Source organism: Esox lucius, chromosome 5, assembly GCF_011004845.1.
Source record: "Esox lucius isolate fEsoLuc1 chromosome 5, fEsoLuc1.pri, whole genome shotgun sequence".
Lineage (NCBI taxonomy): Eukaryota > Metazoa > Chordata > Actinopteri > Esociformes > Esocidae > Esox > Esox lucius.
In genome coordinates, this window is record NC_047573.1 from 1328395 (window position 1) to 1349406 (window position 21012).

Here is a 21012-nt window from a genome sequence, read left to right on the forward strand (position 1 = left end):
TTACCAGTCAGTTCTGTTCACAATTGCATCAATCCACACGTTTGTTCGGAAAAGAGTAAATGTATACACAGTAAACAGAAGTTAGTATTCGCTAGCTAGTAAGCAATTTACCCATTTCGTCTTTGATATTGGAAAATACATTTATATTATGTCTGACTCTGAATACGAGATGGAAGAACATACGAGATGGATAGAGCCTTACTTGTTCTAACCATAATACACAGATGCATGATGAATTGACCGAATAGAAGCTTGGACAGCAGATAAAGTTGGGCGATGGTGAACACGCTAATCCCCAACCAAGTGTTTTGGAGTCGTTTTCCGCAATGCAGCGGAAACCTACATATATTAACATGTAGAATATTCTATAGTGCTAATTTGCAGTATATAAATATATTTGGTTTCTGAAAATATTATTTTGTGTTCAACAACAGACATTCTCGTCATCTGAATGTCCCCATTTAACGTCCCCCCATGGCCCAGCGCCTATCAGTCAGGTCAACTTTGTATGTTGGCTGAATGAACACAGCCAGAAGAACAGGCTGTCTCTAAAGGCTTTTGAAGAGTCCCGGATTGGACCCAACTTTACATCACAGTAAGACTTGATATGATCCTGTTTAGTTGTGGTTATCAAGTTATGTGCGCTTAGCTAGCAGCCTTAATTCTAAAATCTTGTTTGCTATCACACAGCTCATTGTACTCAGTTTCTTTACATCGCTTTCATACTATTTTCACATGTTTGTTGTCATTTACAACACTTAACACAAAAAACCCAATCTAAAAAAGCACTTTTTACAGAAATTGTAGCTCATTGTACATTGACTGAACACAGCACAGAAGGCAATCAGCGTTTCATCTAGAAAGGCATGTTCACATCGTAAGTGATGTTCATATGAAGCACTCGGAGAACTCTTCTGTTAAAATACCCTTTACCATCACTAAACTGATTGCTCTCAACTGATTAACTGTTTTTTTAGTACATAAGTCTTCAACCCTCTCCTGGGGACCCCCAGCCATTCCATCTATTAAATGTATCCCAGAGCAAGCACACCTGAATCAAGTTATTAACTAATTAACAAGCCCTTACCTGTTGAAAAAGGTGAGCTAGTTCAGGGCAAAAATGTAACTGTGAGATGGCTGGGGGGGTCCCCAGGAGAGGGCTGAAGACCTATAGTTTAATACATAGATTTTTAATTGTCGTGCCTATGTTCAGATTGAAAAGAACAGAATCAACACCCTAAGGTCCCAGGTTTGTCTGTGACCTCAGTGGGATTCAAACATACAACCTTGGTGTTGTGCTCTAACAACTGAGCCACATTATCAATATTAAGTGCCTGGACAATGTGTGCAAACATATTCATGTCTGAAGATAGGGTGGTTGGACATAAGCCTTCTTGGGTTTTACAATGCTGTGACTGCACACCTCATTGAGTTCCTCAATGAAATAGTGTGTGATATTGTTAAGTTCCACCATTCAGAGTTGATTCAGGAATGGTTTTGTGCCAATCCCTGATTCCTGAGCCTAGACTTGCCCCATAATCTCCTTGTGATTATGGAGGTGGATGGTCTATGACCGCCTTCCCCATGAGCACGTCACCCTCCTACAGCTCATGGATGAGCCATGTCATGACATCACTGGTGGCTGATGAATGCAGAAGACATCTTTATTGATCACACTTTTGTTTATAGAACTGAAACTAGGGCTGTCACGATTATGACATTTTAGTTGATGATTAATTGTCACAGTAATTATTGCGATTAACAGTTGTCAATATTGTAAATGTTATGCCATTATTATAGTGTAAAACTAATAATATTGGAAATGTTTCACGATTATTATAGTGTAAGCCTAATAATATAGTAAATATACACTCACCTAAAGGATTATTAGGAACACCATACTAATACTGTGTTTGACCCCCTTTCGCCTTCAGAACTGCCTTAATTCTACGTGGCATTGATTCAACAAGGTGCTGAAAGCATTCTTTAGAAATGTTGGCCCATATTGATAGGATAGCATCTTGCAGTTGATGGAGATTTGTGGGATGCACATCCAGGGCACGAAGCTCCCGTTCCACCACATCCCAAAGATGCTCTATTGGGTTGAGATCTGGTGACTGTGGGGGCCATTTCAGTACAGTGAACTCATTGTCATGTTCAAGAAACCAATTTGAAATGATTCGAGCTTTGTGACATGGTGCATTATCCTGCTGGAAGTAGCCATCAGAGGATGGGTACATGGTGGTCATAAAGGGATGGACATGGTCAGAAACAATGCTCAGGTAGGCCGTGGCATTTAAAAGGGCCTAAAGTGTGCCAAGAAAACATCCCCCACACCATTACACTACCACCACCAGCCTGCACAGTGGTAACAAGGCATGATGGATCCATGTTCTCATTCTGTTTACGCCAAATTCTGACTCTACCATCTGAACGTCTCAACAGAAATCGAGACTCATCAGACCAGGCAACATTCTTCCAGTCTTCAACTGTCCAATTTTGGTGAGCTCGTGCATATTGTAGTCTCTTTTTTCCCTATTTGTAGTGGAGATGAGTGGTACCCGGTGGGGTCTTCTGCTGTTGTAGCCCATCTCACTCAAGCAGATTGTGAAATACTCAGACCGGCCCGTCTGGCACCAACAACCATGCCACGCTCAAAATTGCTTAAACCACCTTTCTTTCCCATTCTGACATTCAGTTTGGAGTTCAGGAGATTGTCTTGACCAGGACCACACCCCTAAATGCATTGAAGCAACTGCCATGTGATTGGTTGATTAGATAATGGCATTAATGAGAAATTGAACAGGTGTTCCTAATAATCCTTTAAGTGAGTGTACAAGTGATGGATCTGGAGATGATACTCCGGATATGTGGTGTTTGCACTGTTGTGCGCCACCTTTCTGGAGCAAATCTTCCAAATTATTGGGCTCACCTCTTTCAATTTGGCTTAAAACCAAAATGCGCCCTAAGCGGTGCAGTTTTGTTCGGCTTTGGAACTATCACTAAGTCAATGTTTTTAACAATTGCTCTTCAAACACAGTTGCAAAGCAATGACAGTAACATTTCACCTCTCGCTCTGCTGCAAATATTATAGCCTAGTTATTTGAAATAGTTATTTCTAGTTTCTAATTATTTCTAATTATTTGAAATAACCTTCCTTACATAGCAAAACGTGTTTCAACATTTAATTTGCAATAGAACAACATTTCTATCCATACATTTTAATGTGCATTATCCAATTAGGAAATATGGTTGTAAATGACAAAATTCTACTTACAGTATTAGTAAAAATATCTTACACAACCTTGGGTGTTTTTTCTTTGGTCCATCAGAGTTGATGCAACAGATAAATGAAATGCGTTTGTCTATTAATAATGTTGCAAAATTACATTACTGTGCATAGCAAAACAATTCTAAACTACTGAAATTAAGAAGAAAACAAGTTTCTTAGCCTATAAGTTCCCACAGAGCTGTCCAATTTTTTCATGGTATTTACATGGTATTTGTTGAGACGTTTCTACCATTGGCTTTAAAAATCCTTACTCAGATTGGAAACATATGATTTAGGAATCATAATATTGTGCAAAAAGATTGTTGTCTATGAAATAATTGCGATCTGGCTCAAATAATCGCGATCAGGCAAATATGTAATAATTGCAACAGCCCAATAATTGCGACAGACCTTACTGAAACTATTATCAGTCAATTGTGATGGTTAGTGTACAGTACAGAGTCCTGTCTAATGTGAAAACAGTGTAATATGCTGTCACAGATTACCTTCAACACTTCAAAGAGTCATTTTGAAACAGGGGTCTTGCATTGATTGCTTTTGGATTTACTGTTACAAAGACTATACTGAGATGACTGCATTATGCTGTGTTTTGATTACATAACCAGTTACAGTGACTATACTGAGATGACTGCATTATGCTGTGTTTTAATTACATAACCAGTTACAGTGACTATACTGAAATAACTGCATTATGCTGTGTTTTAATTACATAACCAGTTACAGTGACTATACTAAGGTGACTGCATTATTCTGTGTTTTGATTACTTAACCAGTTACAGTGACTATACTGAAATCACTGCATTATGCTGTGTTTTGATTACATAACCAGTTACAGTGACTATACTGAAATCACTGCATTATGCTCTCTGTAGAGGAAGGCCAGTGTTCCAGTGTTTGTGAATCATGATTTACTTCACATAATACATGTTGAAGGTCAGCTATCGCCAGACACCCCTTCACCCCCTTGTCTTTCTTCACTACACACTAATATCACTACCAAAACAACAACTATCACTACTACCACTAATTATAATTCAGTTGATATTTATTGTATGCTGGATTACCTGTCCTCCCTGTTCTTGTGATTCAGGTGTCTTGCAGGTCGACTGTTTCAGAAGAAGATGGTCTAGTGACCTCTCTGACCTCCTCCACTTCATGGTGAGAACGTGGAGCCAGACTATCTGGGGCTGCTCAACTGACAAGGAAACAATTAAATATCAGAACAACACCATGAAAGACTGTTGTCATGTCTGTTGTGACATCACGCCAAGCGACTGAGTATGTGTTCCGCTTCTACTCTTCCAGGGAATCCCAGAATGCTACGTCGTCCACTAAGCAAAGACATTTTACTCTCTTAAGGAGAGATATTTTAGTTTCTTCTAAGCAAAAGTATTTTATTTTCCACTAAGCAAATATATTTGACTCTTTGTCAGGAAAGCCAAGCGGGAGGTTGGGGCTTTGGCAGACCTCCAGCACCCCAACATAGTGCGTTACTACACAGCCTGGGAAGAAGACACTAAGTACACATGTGACCATACCTCTGAGAGTTACAGCTCTTCATAGTAATGCAAATTACTCTTTATAACCCTTCACAGTATTACACATTAACACTCCTTATGACTCTTCATGGTGATACACATTATTATGCCTTATAACTCTTCATGGTAATAAACATTATTATTCCTTATGACCCTTCATAGTATTTCACATTGTTATTCCTTATGACCTTTCATAGTAATACACAGTATTACTCGTTATGACCCTTCATAGTAATACACAGTATTACTCGTTATGACCCTTCATAGTAATACACATGATTACTATTTATGTCACATCATAATTGTTAAATCACCTCTAGCAGTACGGCACTATCATTTTATGTAACCTTTTACATCAACCTTTCAGTAATTCATCCAAAACTGTTCTGATGTGGAAGTCTGGTTCTGTTGTCCTGGTCCGATAGTTCAGGCAGCAGTTCATCCTCCAAGTTCCTGTACATTCAGATGGAACTGTGTGACAGAAGGACTCTGAAGGTATGGATCGATGAGAGGAACGCCCAACGGACTCCCAAACGCAGAGAGGGCAGCCTCCGCATCACCCAGCAGATTGTTAATGGAGTTGATTACATCCACTCAAAGAAACTCATCCACCGAGACCTGAAGGTATGTTACTGACCTTGACCACGTCACCTTTAACCTGGAAAAACGGACATGTAAAATTATGAAGGACCAATATGTTTTGAAATAAGATATATTCCATTCCCTGAAACTAAGACATTTAATCCCAACATGATCCTAAAGCCTCTAAAACATTCCCACCCCTTTTCTGGTTCATTGCTCTGATTTCCACAGTCTAACTGATTTACAAGGTCAGAGGTTTAACTTGTTTTCCCAGCCTGTTAACATCATGTTTGGAATGGGTGGTGGAGAGACGAACGGAGAGGTAAAGATCGGGGACTTCGGGCTTGTGACTGCAGAAGATAACGATGATGATGAGAACCTGCTGGAGAGAACGAAGCGCACCGGAACCAGGTCCTACATGGCCCCCGAACAGGTAACCCAGGACAACCCCGCTAGAACACAGCAGATGAGGCTGGTGAGGGGAGGGGCATAATGACGACAGCGACTGGAGTGCTGAAGAACGCTGAAGCCAAGTTTTATAATGTCCTCCCCAACCAAGGAGCCACCAGACGTGGCTGTAGTTTCCTTCACATTCCTGTTCACAAGTCAGGTGTTAAGTAGTGAGAATAATGTTCCTCCTTGTTGTAAGTCAGGTGTTAAGTAGTGAGAATACGGTTCCTCCCTGATGTAAGTCAGGTGTTAAGTAGTGAGAATAATGTTCCTCACTGTTGTATATCAGGTGTTAAGTAGTGAGAATAATGTTCCTCCCTGTTGTATGTCAGGTGTTAAGTAGTGAGAATAATGTTCCTCCCTGTTGTAAGTCAGGTGTTAAGTAGTGAGAATAATGTTCATTTCTGAGTGTGATATGCATCTATCCAGTAACCTAAAGGTTGTTATATCGAATCCCTGAGCCGTTAAGGTGAACAGTCTGTCGTTTTGAGAAAGGCGTCCAAATGGTGTCCTGGTTGTTCCTGTAATATAAGGATGCAATCTTGATCAACATATCTGGTAAAATAAGGGTGAAACAAATATCCAATGTGTATTCACAGAGGAACAAGACCTCGTATGACAGAAAGGTAGACATCTTCGCTCTGGGTCTGATCTACTTTGAACTTCTCTGGAATCTATCTGGCATGGAGAGGGCAGAGGTGAATATAACAATAACTTCTATGCAGTATACTTTTGTATCGCAATGCATTATGCTATAATACATATTCCTTGTACAGGTCTGGGATGACATCCGAAGCCAGAGGTTCCCGCAACGGTTTGTTACACAGTTTCCCATAGAGGTACATTTATTTGTTTGGAAACATATCGGAGAACATTTCAGAAAGGTGTTTCTGCTGTGCCAACAGAACCTCTTGATTTGCCTGGCAAAAGCGTTTGTTGTAAACTGTTGCAATACACCTCACTACTGTCTGGAAACAAATATTTTAGAAGGTACAGTTTGGTTTAGGTCATGAACTATGATGATCTGGTTGTGTTGATCACTAACTATGTGATCTGGTTGTGTTACAGCACAAGATGATTGAGTCCATGCTGTGTGTCAATCCAGAAGACCGACCAGAAGCCAGCCAGCTAAAGATGAACCTAACGGAGGCTAATAACATACTGACCAGAGACCTCCATAACCAACAAGACAACAGAACAATCTAACAGCCTTTTATATAGTACATATAATTACACCAGGGGGTTTGGATCCTGATTGCTCATTGGCATCCAAGGGGGTGTGGTATACAGCCAATATACCACAGTAAAGAGCTGTTCTTAGGTATGAGGCATCGCGGAGTGCCTGGACAAAGATTTTTTATAATACATTTAAGATACAATATCCATAGAGAAATAATACAATATAAGCCGTTGGAGACAGAATCCCAGTGAGATCGATTAGATGAACACAACATGTGACATGATCCTCAGTCAACACCTTCACTCTGAGATGCTACGAATACCCGAAAACTAAAATATCTCCATTTCAACTGCATTCAGTAAACCTCAAATAGTCAGTGGACCTGGTTTCTTGTACTACTAGTCCAGGCAGAACCCAGGATAGTCTGGGTCGGGCTGTGTATTGGTTGCCTCGTAAAGTTGCCTGATCCAACAAGCTTGAAAAATTTGAATGCAATCTTGTGGAATTAGATTTCTAGGAGGGACCAGTATGTTGTGGATCATGAATCATGAGTAATACGGCAATTTTTATCATTTCAAAACAACAAAAACATCTGGCCCCATTTATCAGTTGAATATTAAATTGTTATATCCAGGAATGTATATTTAACAATGTGTTGTAACACTGACATTCACAGAGTCTATAGCCTATAAATTAACAGTCAGATGTCTTGGAGAGACCATGATATTGTGGTTGTGTTCATAAATCATGAGTCATGCGGCATAAGTAATCATTTCAAAACAACAAAATGTCTGGCCATATTTATGAGTTGAAAATAAAATGTTATATCCACTAATATATAATAAAAAATGTGTTGTAACACTGACATTAACAGAGTCTACAGCCTATAAAATAAAAGTCAGTTGGTCATTGGATTTTCCAGCAGAACAATGATCTCAAGCATAACTCCAAATCCACACAAAATGTTTGAATCAAGCATTTGCAATGGCCATCACGGTCTCTGAGCTGAATCCCAAAGGACACTTGTTGGGTGAGCTGAAGAGGCGGGTCCACAAGTGACAACAAGGGACTGAAGTTTTTTGATGGAGGAATGATTCTCCCGCCTCATCAAACATGCCTGAGGAAAGGTGCACAAACAACTAAATGCACTGGTGCCAATTATTGGTTCTCACCTGTTTTAAAAAAAAAAGTAATTTACTGTTTAAAATAAATGTTTTCCTTCAACCAATTTTCACTCAATTAAAGGTTAAATGAAAGTAAGATCAGTCAGATAAATAACAATGTTATTTTTTGACAGCCTTTTTTGGTTGATTTTTATCTAGGGAACCAACAGTTCTGCAGGGGACTACACATACAGTAGAACTACACATACAGTAGACCAGCACATACAGTAGTCCTACACATACAGTAGACTTGCACATACAGTAGACCTGCACATACAGTAGACCAGCACATACAGTAGACCTGCACATACAGTAGACCTGCACATACAGTAGAACTACACATACAGTAGAACTACACATACAGTAGACCTGCACATACAGTAGCCCAGGTCATAACAGAATGGCACATTCATAAAACAAAACATGGTAACAAATAAATAAACTGACCCCTGTTGAAAAGTCTGCATACCCTTAGTTAATAATACCGTGTATTGCCCCCTTTAGCATCAATGACAGCATGCAGTCTTTCTGTAATAGTTGTCTATGAGACCCTAAATTCATGCAGGTTGTATTGTTGCCCATTCATCTTGGCAAAATGCCTCCAGGTCATGCAAAGTCTTTGGTCGTCTTGCATGAACCTGTAGAATCTGAGCATTAACAATTACAATATGAATGTACGTTTCATTGGAAGTGAATGTGCCTAGATAATGAGAACAACAGAAACACCTCTGTTTAGATTATCTCTCAGTAGGTAGCGCTCTAATGACAGGAATGTTTATGATGGCCATATGGCATGGGGGTTGACTTCTAAAAAGTTAGAAACGCCCTTAATGTATAGGCTAGCTGGTAACCAACATTACAGTGAGAAGAGATTGACTGAGATGAGATTGAGGTTGTGTAAGGAAGACCAGGTCCGTAACCTCATGAACAAGACTTTCTAATGCTGCAATAAACAATATACTTTCTCTCTCCCTTGACAAACGGGTATGCTAATTATTACAACCACTATACAAAACGGCCGATTTCTAACACGATGGTGCCGTGACCCGGATGGATATGTTTTAACGATTCTGCTGAACTTCAGCTGGAGAGCTTAGGGGCTCGATTTGCAATCGCGAGGAAGAAGTTGTTTTTCCCGGTTACTGGTTGCTGAAAACAACTGAACAGTGAGTCATTAAACTACGCCATAGAACGAACTGTCAAGATTGCAAAAAGCGTTAGTTTGTCAAACAAGCCCTATGACGACCCGACTAGGCCGTGATTTTTATTGCGTGGAATCTGTCTGCGGGTGCGGACAGTCCGTCTCAATTTGTTGGGGCGTTGACCGGTGTGCTTCAGTGCTGAACTGTATTCCATGTCGCCATAGTATGATGACACTCCATTTTCCTTTTCGGGATTAGTGTGTGATATTGTATTTTTCGGCAATTATACAGTGACTTGTACAAGTAAAAATATAATGCCGTCCAGTTGTACAAATACAACAAGAGGACTGCAGCCTCTGACGCGCATGATGCGTTCATGTTTAAAAAGCAAGGCGCGAATAGGATACCATCAAGAACGAAAAGGATCATTAACAACAATGCCTGGACTCGAAATGGACAGAAAGAAAAAGAACGTTTTCCGGCTAAACAAGATGGATTCCGAGGAAGTTGTATATGGACAGATGGAGAGTGTGGTACAGACGAAGAGAGAAGACAGAGGAAAGTTAAGATGGCCGAGAAAGGACAACAGTCGAAAGGCGCAAAAGGAGACAATCGAAATGGACGAAGATTCATTCTGTTTGACCACCTGGCTGACCGACAGTAGTCTCAAGATGGAGTCTCTCTTATGGGATCCTGGAATCATGGACAATACTAGGAACTGACGTGAGCTTTCATAATCATTGATTCAGAGTTCTTAAATGTTTATTTCCTAAAAATGTATCGTACTTAATCATTAAATGAAGCTGGAACTTATCAAGGAAACCTGATCACCTTCCTCGGTAATAGCCAAGCTTATTTAATTAAATATTACATGTAGTTTGAGAAGCAATTGAATGTTATATAGCATGTTTTAATAGGCATTCGAAATAGCCTGTTTTGTTCTGTCATGCTTGAACATGTTTTAATAGGTATTCAAGAAATAACCTGTTTTGTCATGTGTACTTATGTAATTTTGAGTCAAACGTATTAATTGCGTTGATGATAATGTTTAAAACCGTAAAGCCTCAAGGGGGGTCTCACAATGTAGGTAGGCCTTAATCAAGGCCCACCACGTGGTACTTGTCTGTTGCTTGCTGAGCTGTTCGCTAGCACAAGTGGGTACATCTGAAACCTATGATGAATTAGAATTTGGTACAATGATTTTCTAATCTGGTAAAATAGTCTCAAGGTTGTCTTACAAAAAGGTTAACGTATTGTGTTTTCACTCTCCTTTTATATTGTATAAGTGGTAGGATGAAGAATCCACATGGTGATAGACTTGTACTTTAAGGAGACACGCAGTGTCCCATGAGGACTGAATTTGAATCCAATATAGTCATAGCCTTAAAAAAAAAAAAGGGTAATACAGCTGAAGCGAGTTTATTCCCCAACATAACAATTAGATGTATTTTAAATGCTGAATTGAGTTTGGTTAAATAATATAGTTTCTCTTATTTGTATTTACCAACGATAACTGGAATAATGCTTGTTTTAAAACCAACACCTGATACACGTTAATGGAGTATAAATTCTAAAATGGTAAATTGACTAATGAACAAATAGGTAATTGATGTAACCGTGTTTAAGGCCTACATTGAGTTTCCTTTGGATTACTTATTGTACCTTGATTTTAGTGACGTCATACATCTGTTTTCTGTCTGGATTGCCATTCTTAAGAGTTTCTTAATTTCCACCCTAATGTTGAGTTGTTGTATAGATAATGATGAGCACATTTCTACAAACTGCGAAAATATTAGATGGGTTGGACACTAAATCAAAATCTCCAGTTAACCAAGGATGTCGGCTAAATTGATAGGATAGTCTGAGGACCATAAACTAACATTTGGCCTTTTTAATGGATTGCCATAAATGGGTGGAGCTTATAGTAGCAACCTTTCCCATTACATCAGAGTAGCCTATTACTAAGGGTTGAATTCGAGTGTTCAGTCTGGTCTCATCTATGGTAATTTTATCAACAAAAGCATATACAGTTTTGGGATAAACAAACATTAAGTGAAAGCTACATATATTTTCCTCTCAATAGCTTTAATGTTGAAATGTATGATTTTGAAACCAACTGAAGTGAGGGTAGAGACCAAAAGTCATCCCCCATTGTTGATGATAGAACAAAGAAAAAGCATAAAGTTGTGATTTAAGGTTTAGCTGACCGCCACTATTTGGAATAAAAATGAATCTAACTTTGCGAATTCCCTAAAATTTAGGAGGTTACTCAAGACACTGTTTTTCATGAGGTAGTTTGGCCGTTGCCTGTAAAAATTCTAAAGTTGTATGCTGTCGCTATGCTAATACAATTGCCCTGGTGGTTGCAACAGGTAAACCACTGCACATGGGCTGGAGTTTTCACTCCTACAATTTAGTTGCACAGTTTATCCCCTGGGGGCCGAACAATTTAGTTAGGCATGTGCCAAGAAACTACAGGATATTATAAATGCATGATAGCCAATTTCACAGACCTGTGTGATGGTACTGTGGCAAAGACAAATTTGAGAGCTGTTTAGCTATGTGGTAAAATTTGTTAATGGGTTATATGGTTTATAATTCCTTCGCACAAGCGACCGTGTTGCACATTGATGTCTTTGTATTAGTGAATGTTTGTGTTTTTTAACTTGTTCACTTTGTTTTGATGAATATACCGGATGCAACTCCTTATCGAATGGATTATAGATCCATCCCTACTACCAATTCTCTATTTTTCATGTCTGTCCTGAAAAGATGGCCAGTGTGGGTTCAGGATGGCGCCTCCTGTAGCCTTATTTGTCATTGTTTTGCATTCACTCATGGTGTCATTTTCCATTGACTTAATGAAGTGAAGGCAGGGGGGATGTATGATATGATAATTGATTATGATTGGAAAGAGTTGAGCTTAGGGCTCAAGGCAAATCAAATTGGTATTTATAAGGAGTTTTGTGAAAAAATTAGTTTTTCCTGTTTGCATAGCTATAACGGAGCATTGGCATCTGTTATGTTTTACATTTTCCATTTACAGGATGTTTTTAATTGGTTTATTTGGAAATTGTTTTGGTTGATGTAAGGTCTAACATTTTAATGGTTGAATAGTATAGATCTAACCATTTCTGATTTGGCTAAGCAAAGTCAAGTCTGACAATTTTATTCCACTGCTAGCTGCTATCGGGCATTAATATAGCACAAGGAGTCATAAAACAACCAAGCCAGTTCTGGATGGGAAAGGAACTTTGACATAGACTTTTATGGAAACTTGTCTGAATAGAGTGTACACTTCACTCTTATGATGGAACTTCTGAGATCCACAAGTTTTCAGGACTGATCTATTGTCTTCATTGTTGGGAGTTGACGGAACCATACCCAGTGGATGAAAGTCCGATGGACTGTTGAACCACACTAATCGTTGTTTTGCAGTTATACTTTCAACAGATCAGGACATCACAACCCCTTTTCTGATGATACATCATGTCACTGACTGGACACAGACAACTGAGTGTGTGAGTACCAGCAACATGTTCAAGAAGGACTTCTACAACCACATTGGTTGAATCTGTTTCATATTTTCCTGACCACTCACATGGCAGAACGATGCCAGGGTCAGATCACTTGGCTTCACACTCCATTTATAGATGAATCGTTGACAGTGAGATGAGGAGAATCCACCTGAGTCCTGAAGGACTCCAAATACTACAGGTCAGAGTACCACGGGCCAGTTGACTGGAAAGTTCACAGGGTCCCAACACAGTGGAATACACTGTTGTGGTGTTAATCTTGATTAAGTGAAGTGTTGGAAACTCACTTATCCATTATACACCTACACTGACTTGTTAGGACAACCAGGCAAATTGCTGGGTCCACATCACACTGACTGCAATAATTGATTTTGGAACTTTCATCACTGATGCAAGACAAAGAAAACTGAAGACGAGAACTGAAGGACACTTGATTGGAAACTTACTTCTTTCCTTACAATCTAAGATTTTCCTAAATAAACTGATATGGTGATTTCATATGTATGAAGGTTTGTTTCTCGCAAGACAGGTGGGAAACTCTACACGATGACAATCCCAGTATTGGACTTCGGCGTATTTGTGATGATGCTTAATTATCTACATTATGATGGCTATCATGGTTTGTTTGGACAGTGAATTGTTCCCTATTATAGATGGTCCCTGACAAAGGTAGATGTTTTCCCTATTTTACAGGTAGAAATCTGTCACAGGTACAACAGGATATGCATAAGTCTTTTGTATGATTTTGTCGCATGGATCATGATACGGACAAGGGGGGTTTTGATTGTTCAATGGACTTTGGGGGAAATGTTTTAATCATGATGTCATGTTGAGTCTGTTTTTCTGCTGAACACCGTTAACACTGATAATAACCTGTTGATGTCAATGTTTCTTGACCTTTATAATCTGAGGTGGGGACAGGATTGATGACTGTCATACATTGAGTTATGTGTCGGAGTGTGGTGTGTCAATTGTCCTGTTTACATTCATTTTCATTTGAGGAACAATAAGACCTGATTGGTCAGATACTCATTTTTTCCTTTCATTTTAGTCATTTGTAACATATGCGTATGGGCCTTTTCTTTTCATTAGGAATTGAATTGTAATGTTTTATCAAACATGTAATCTTTTTCTTTAAATGTTTGATAGGGGGGACTGTAGAATCTGAGCATTAACAATTACAATATGAATGTACGTTTCATTGGAAGTGAATGTGCCTAGATAATGAGAACAACAGAAACACCTCTGTTTAGATTATCTCTCAGTAGGTAGCGCTCTAATGACAGGAATGTTTACGATGGCCATATGGCATGGGGGTTGACTTCTAAAAAGTTAGAAACGCCCTTAATGTATAGGCTAGCTGGTAACCAACATTACAGTGAGAAGAGATTGACTGAGATGAGATTGAGGTTGTGTAAGGAAGACCAGGTCCGTAACCTCATGAACAAGACTTTCTAATGCTGCAATAAACAATATACTTTCTCTCTCCCTTGACAAACGGGTATGCTAATTATTACAACCACTATACAAAAAGGCCGATTTCTAACAAACCGCACGTTTGAGATTTCCCAGAGTGGCTCGATGATATTAAGGTCAGGAGACTGTGATGGCCACTCCAGAACCTTCACCTTTTTCTGCTGTAACCACTGGAGGGTCAACTTGGCCTTGTGCTTAGGGTCATTGACTTGCTGGAAAGTCCAAGAGCGTCCCATGCGCAGCTTTTATGCAGAAGAATGCAGATTGTCTGATAACATGCTGCATTCATCTTGCCATCAATTTTCACAAGCTTCCCTGTGCCTTTAGAGCTCACACACCCCCAAAACATCAGTGAGCCACCACCATACTTCACTGTGGGGATGGTATTCTGTTCACTATAGGCCTCTCCAAACCTAGCACTTATGGTTGTGACCATAAAGCTCTATTTTGGTCTCGTCACTCCAAATTACAGTGTGCCAGAAGCTGTGAGGCTTGTCAAGGTGTTGTCAGGCATATTGTAACCAGGCTTTTTTGTGGCATTGGTGCAGTAAAGGCTTCTTTCTGGCAACTCGACCATGGAGCTCATTTTTGTTTAAGTATCGTCGTATTGTGCTCCTTGAAACAACCACTCCGTCTTTTTCCAGAGCAGCCTGTATTTCTCCTGAGGTTAACTGTGGGTTTTTCTTTGTATCCCCAACAATTATTCTTGCAATTTTAGCTGAAATCTTTCTTGGTCTACATGACCTTGGCTTGGTGTCAAGAGGTCCCTGAATTTTCCACTTCTTAATAAGTGATTGAACAGTACTGACTTGCATTTGCAAGGCTTTGAATATCTTTTTATATCCTTTTCCATTTTTATAAAGTTTCATTACCTTGTTACACAGGTCTTTTGACAGTTATTTTCTGCTCCCCATGGCTTAGTATCTAGCCTGCTCAGTGCATCCACGTGAGAGCTAACAAACTCATTGACAATTCATACAAAGACACTAATTGCAATTTAAAAAGCAACAGGTGTGGGAAATTCACCTTTAATTGTCATTTTCACCTGTGTGTGTCATCATTTGGGGGATTGCTGTTATCATTATGATTTAAAAAGGAGCCAAACAACTATGTGATAATAAATGGCTTCATATGATCACTATCCTTAAATAAAATAAAAAGAATTTGCATGATCTGTCATATTTTCAAAATCAGTGCAATAATTTCCCAATTTCTGCCAGGGTATGCAAACCTATGAGCACAACTCTATATGGACTGATGAGATCAAATGGCTGGGTGTCACAATTTTGAAGAAGCAGGACCCAAACACAGACTTAAAGGAAAAATAAAGGATTTAATTGTGGAACTGAAGACACAAAACTAGAAAATGGCAGAAAAACAGGCAGGCAGGCAAAAACATAGCCCATGTTTTTGCCTGCCTGCCTGTTTTTCTGCCATTTTCTAGTGGCAGGGACAGACATAAACAAAGCAGGAAAACACAATGACTGACAATGGGCTAACAGAAGAGGATAAACTTTATAGGGAGCTAAAGAGAACTAAACGACAAACAGGTCAAATCAATCAGGACCAAAGGGACAGAACACGTTCAGAAACGAAAGACAAAAACCAAACAAAACAGACTACAGGCAAAAACAGAACACCAAAGGGAACAGAACTTCACACTGGGGACAGACTAACTGAATGACTGACTGACTGAATGACAGACAGCAAGGCCACTAATAGGGGAGGAAATGTTTTCCCAATCCCTTGGCCTAGGGGACCCCTGGGCCTCTCCTATGGTGCAAGTAATTAGATTAATTGTTTGTAATTTTAAATATGATATGCGTGTATCTATAATCAGGTCAATGAATGTATTTTGTTTTCACATCAAACATACTGAAAACCTAGTTTCAATTTCCCCTATTTTGTAAATGTGATTTGTTTGGCCAAGCTCCCAGTCCATGCATGAATTTCCTTTCACTTTGCTAAGTAGCATTGTGTGAAAATGCCTGCGATGAACCCAAAGACAGGAAGAAAAACATAAAAAGAAAAAGATGAAGTTACTACTAATGTGTAAATATTAAAAAAGAGATGGAGCACTGGAGAATGATCTTGGCAAATATGCTTTACCTAGATTGTGTCTCATGATGAAAGGAAATTAACTTCAAAGCACTCCAAACTAAGACTGGGTGCCCCAGTTATCTCAAGAAACCTGTCAATGTTTTCTTCACTGAGTGAAAGTTTACATTTTTACAATAAATTCATTATTATTATTGTCAACTGCTCTGTTTTGTTGACAAATCTTGTTTTCTAATATGAATAAAATAATTGCAATACCAACAATACAAAGACATTACATTACAGTTCATACAAATTACAGTTTGTTTACTAGTCAGCTCATTTGCAATTTAAAGAGGCAATATCGCCCCCCAAGGGGAATATAGCGATGAATGTACCTTGTGTTCTCAGATGGATCAAATTACTGCAATTCCAACAACACAAAGAAATCACGTTACAAACAAACTGTGTTTAGCTGGCTAGTAATTTGCAAGGCTCTCTCTAGCCCCAAGGAGAAGATATCGTTACCATCTTTGAATTCTCACTTGCATCAAATAATTCCAAAACAAAAGCATCACGTTACTCAAAATAATATTTTTTAAACCTCTTGTTTTGGGTTTGATCTGTAATATGTTGTTTATGTGCGGAATTTATAACCCTGTTTAAAAAAAGTAAGGACACTGCGTAAAATCCAAATAAAACCAGAATGCAATGATGTGCAAATCATTCATCCCTATATTTAATTGAAAATAGTACAAAGACAACATATCGAATGTTGAAACAGAAATACATGCCCATGTTGAATTTGGTGCTAGCAACCAAATGTTCACCACTGTGTTGCCTAAACTCTTCTTTTAACAATACTCTGTAAGTGTTTGGGAACTGAGAAGATCAATTTCTGTAGTTTTGAAAGTGAAATGTTTTCCCATTCTTGCTTGATATTGTATTTCAGCTGCTCAACATATCAGGGTCTCGTTTGTCATGTTTTTTGCTTCATAATGTGCCAAATGTTTTCAATCGGTGACAGGTCTGGACTGCAGGCAGGCCAGTTTAGCACCTGGACTCTTTTACTAGGGAGCCATACTGTTGTAATATGTGCTTTGGCACCACTGTGGTTTGGCATTGTCTTGCTGAATTAAGCAAGGCCTTCCCTGAATAATATGTTGTCTGGAAGGCAGCATATGTTGCTCAAAACCTGTATATATTGTTCAGCATTAATGGTGCCTTCATTGATGTGCAAGTCACCCATGCCATGTGCACTAATGCACCCCCATACCATCACGTATGCAGGCTTTTGAAAAGTGTACTGTTAACAAGCCAGATGGTCCCTCTCCTCTTTAGCCCGGAAGACCCGGCATCCATTATTCTCAAAAATTATTTCTAATTTTTATTTGTCAGACCAGAGGACAGTTTTCCACATCACCTCAGTCCATCCTTAATGAGTTTGGGCCCATAGAAGATGGCAGCGTTCTGGATCTTGTTAATATATAGTTTCTTCTTTGCATGGTAGTGTTTTAACTTTTAGCATTTGTGGATGGAGTGATGTAATGTGTTCACAGATACTGGTTTTCAGAAGTGATCTTGTGCCCAGAATTGTGTCTGTTTTTAATGCAGTGTTGCCTGAGGGCCCAAAGATCCCAGCCATCCAATATTGGTTTTCGGCCTTGTCCCTCGTTTCTCCGAATTCTCTGAATCTTTTAATGATATTATGTATCATTGATGGTGAAATCCCCAAACTCTTTGCAATTTTACGTTGAAAAACGTTATTCCTAAATGTTTGCACTATTTGCCTGCACAAATACTTATGTCATGCAATAAAATGCTAATGAATTACTTAAAAATCATACAATGTGATTTTCTGGATTTTTGTTTTAGATTCCGTCACTCACAGTTGAAGAGAACCTATGAAAAAAATTACAGACCTCTACATGCTTTGTAAGTGTGTAAAGGTGTGTGTAGGTGTGGGTAAAGGTGTTGTGTGGAGGTGTGAGTAAAGGTGTTCTGTGGAGGTGTGGGTAAAGGTGTTGTGTGGAGGTGTGGGTAAAGGTGTTGTGTGGAGGTGTGGGTAAAGGTGTTGTGTGGAGGTGTGAGTAAAGGTGTTGTGTGGAGGTGTGGGTAAAGGTGTTGTGTGGAGGTGTGAGTAAAGGTGTTGTGTGGAGGTGTGGGTAAAGGTGTTGTGTGGAGGTGTGAGTAAAGGTGTTGTGTGGAGGTGTGAGTAAAGGTGTTGTGTGGAGGTGTGGGTAAAGGTGTTGTGTGGAGGTGTGGGTAAAGGTGTTGTGTGGAGGTGTGAGTAAAGGTGTTGTGTGGAGGTGTGGGTAAAGGTGTTGTGTGGAGGTGTGGGAAAAGGTGTTGTGTGGAGGTGTGGGTAAAGGTGTGGTGTGGAGGTGTGGGTAAAGGAGGGCACGGGGTGAAAGTGAGGGGGCAGTAGGGAGGGGTGGGGGTATTAGGGTGAGGTAGGGAACATGTCTCTGATGGAGGATTGGGAAACAATACTTTAAATGTACCCAAATGTATCAATGGATCAAAGAACAAAAACCGGGGCGGACAGAGCCTCAACGCTGACTGATTGGCTGGCTGAGCGACTCCTCCTCTGCCCCCCTGCTCTGCTGACCTCCTCCCCCTTCCCGTGCTGTGGAATGTAGGATTCCAATCAACCCTGAGCCAGCAAAACAGACCTGTCCTCTTTCCTCCTCCACCCCTAAGAAGGCAGGGGGTTGTTAGGTGGAGGCAGGGGGTGAATGTGTGCAGTGGCTAACAGAAGGAAGATATTGAGGAAAAGAGATATCTGCTGTAAAGGTCTGGTGTCTGGATATAATTACTGCAGCATTAGTCTATATCTGCTGTAAAGGTCTGGTGTCTGGATATAATTACTGCAGCATTAGTCTATATCTGCTGTAAAGGTCTGGTGTCTGGATATAATTACTGCAGTACTAGTCTATATCTGCTGTAAAGGTCTGGTGTCTGGATATAATTACTGCAGTACTAGTCTATATCTGCTGTAAAGGTCTGGTGTCTGGATATAATTACTGCAGTACTAGTCTATATCTGCTGTAAAGGTCTGGTGTCTGGATATAATAACTGCAGTACTAGTCTATATCTGCTGTAAAGGTCTGGTGTCTGGATATAATTACTGCAGCATTAGTCTATATCTGCTGTAAAGGTCTGGTGTCTGGATATGAATTACAGCAACTTATGGTGCACGCTGTGACAAGTCAAGCGTTAAATTGAATCTCATATTTCATAACAAGCTAATGACCCCCTGGTATAGAGGAACTCATTAATCTACGCAGCCAGACAACACAGTATATTTGGGTCCCTTATGGAGCCCTTCATACTGCACTATTTCTGACCAGGGGCGTTGGACTCTACAGTGTTTGTGGAATAGGGTGTCATTTGGAATCTAGCCTGGTCTCTGCTGACCTAACCACATCATAACGAAACCTCCATTAATCAGAGATTGATACAAGAAACCACGGCTTCCCGCCCACCTTCACATGGAATTTTCCACCTCCTCATGGACTAGCACAGCACAGCCTCTTTTTCCAGCACACAAACTAATTAAGGAAATGGAAGCCCTGATCCTGCTTTTAAATTTTGGATAGGGTCTTTCATAGAACACCCTATCCGTCATTTATTTGGCAACCAGAGCAAATGGCTTCCACAGACATTTGCTCTTCCTCTACAGGCCAGGACCCGACCGTGGGACCTGCAGCAATCAACAGAACCAGATTCCTGGTACCGATGTAACCATTTGAAATAAGTATTAAAAATATGTTTTTGTTGAGGCAACCAGATCAGAATAATAAGTAGTACAGTGTGGAGAATGTTGTTTAGGTTACACAACATGTTTGCACAAGTATTTATTTATAAAAAAAAACTAAATATGATACTTGAATTTTACATAAATACCTTTGCTAATACCTTCGTTTTATTTTGATACTTTGATCTTTAGGGTATTTCATAATGGTATTATGTAATTTGCAACTATAAATTCTAGTTGTAATGTGTGGTTGTATTTTGGAATGTTTGACCATCTGGGGACATGGATGTTATTTACACTCCATCCTGTCCCTCCTCACCCCGCCCTGTTCCTCCTCACTCCATCCTGTCTCTCCTCACACCGCCATGTCCTTCCTCACTCCATCCTGTCCCTCCTCACCCCGCCCTGTCCCTCCTCACCCCGCCCTGTCCCTCCTCAACCCTCCCTGTCCCTCCTCACTCCATCCTGTCCCTCCTCACTCCATCCTGTCCTTCCTCACTCCATCCTGTCCCTCCTCACCCCGCCCTGTCCCTCCTCACTCCATCCTGTCCCTCCTCACCCCGCCCTGTCCCTCCTCACTGCGCCCGGTCCCTCCTCACCCACCCTGTCTCTCCTCACCCCACCCTGTCCCTCCTCACCCCTCCCTGTACCTCCTCACCCCGCCCTGTCCCTCCTCACCCGCCCTGTCCCTCCTCACTCCATCCTGTCCCTCCTCACTCCATCCTGTCCCTCCTCACTCCATCCTGTCCTCCTCCTTCTACCATTACCCCTTTATCCTCTCCAACCCCACCTCACTTTAGCTCCAGTTTTACTGAAAAGGAAAGAGAGAGGAACAAAGCCAGTTTGACCAGCTGGC

The 21012-nt window shown here is 40.2% G+C and overlaps 1 protein-coding gene across 2 annotated transcripts; it reads left to right on the forward strand.

The window, feature by feature from the left end:
* The first annotated feature begins 509 nt into the window (after positions 1-509).
* LOC114839337 (interferon-induced, double-stranded RNA-activated protein kinase) lies at positions 510-8488 on the forward strand. 2 transcript variants are annotated; one of them, XM_029119775.2, is made up of 9 exons: positions 580-595; positions 4165-4225; positions 4383-4450; positions 4726-4854; positions 5256-5454; positions 5687-5845; positions 6462-6560; positions 6639-6701; positions 6931-8488. In XM_029119775.2, exons 2-9 carry the CDS (start codon positions 4217-4219, stop codon positions 7066-7068), a joined length of 864 nt encoding a protein of 287 aa, XP_028975608.2. In that variant the 5' UTR covers positions 580-595; positions 4165-4216; the 3' UTR covers positions 7069-8488. The 2 variants fall into 2 exon arrangements, with proteins under 2 accessions (XP_028975609.2, XP_028975608.2); XM_029119776.2 differs by lacking the exon at positions 4165-4225 and having other exon boundaries at positions 510-595; positions 4383-4570.
* Positions 8489-21012: the final 12524 nt, after the last annotated feature.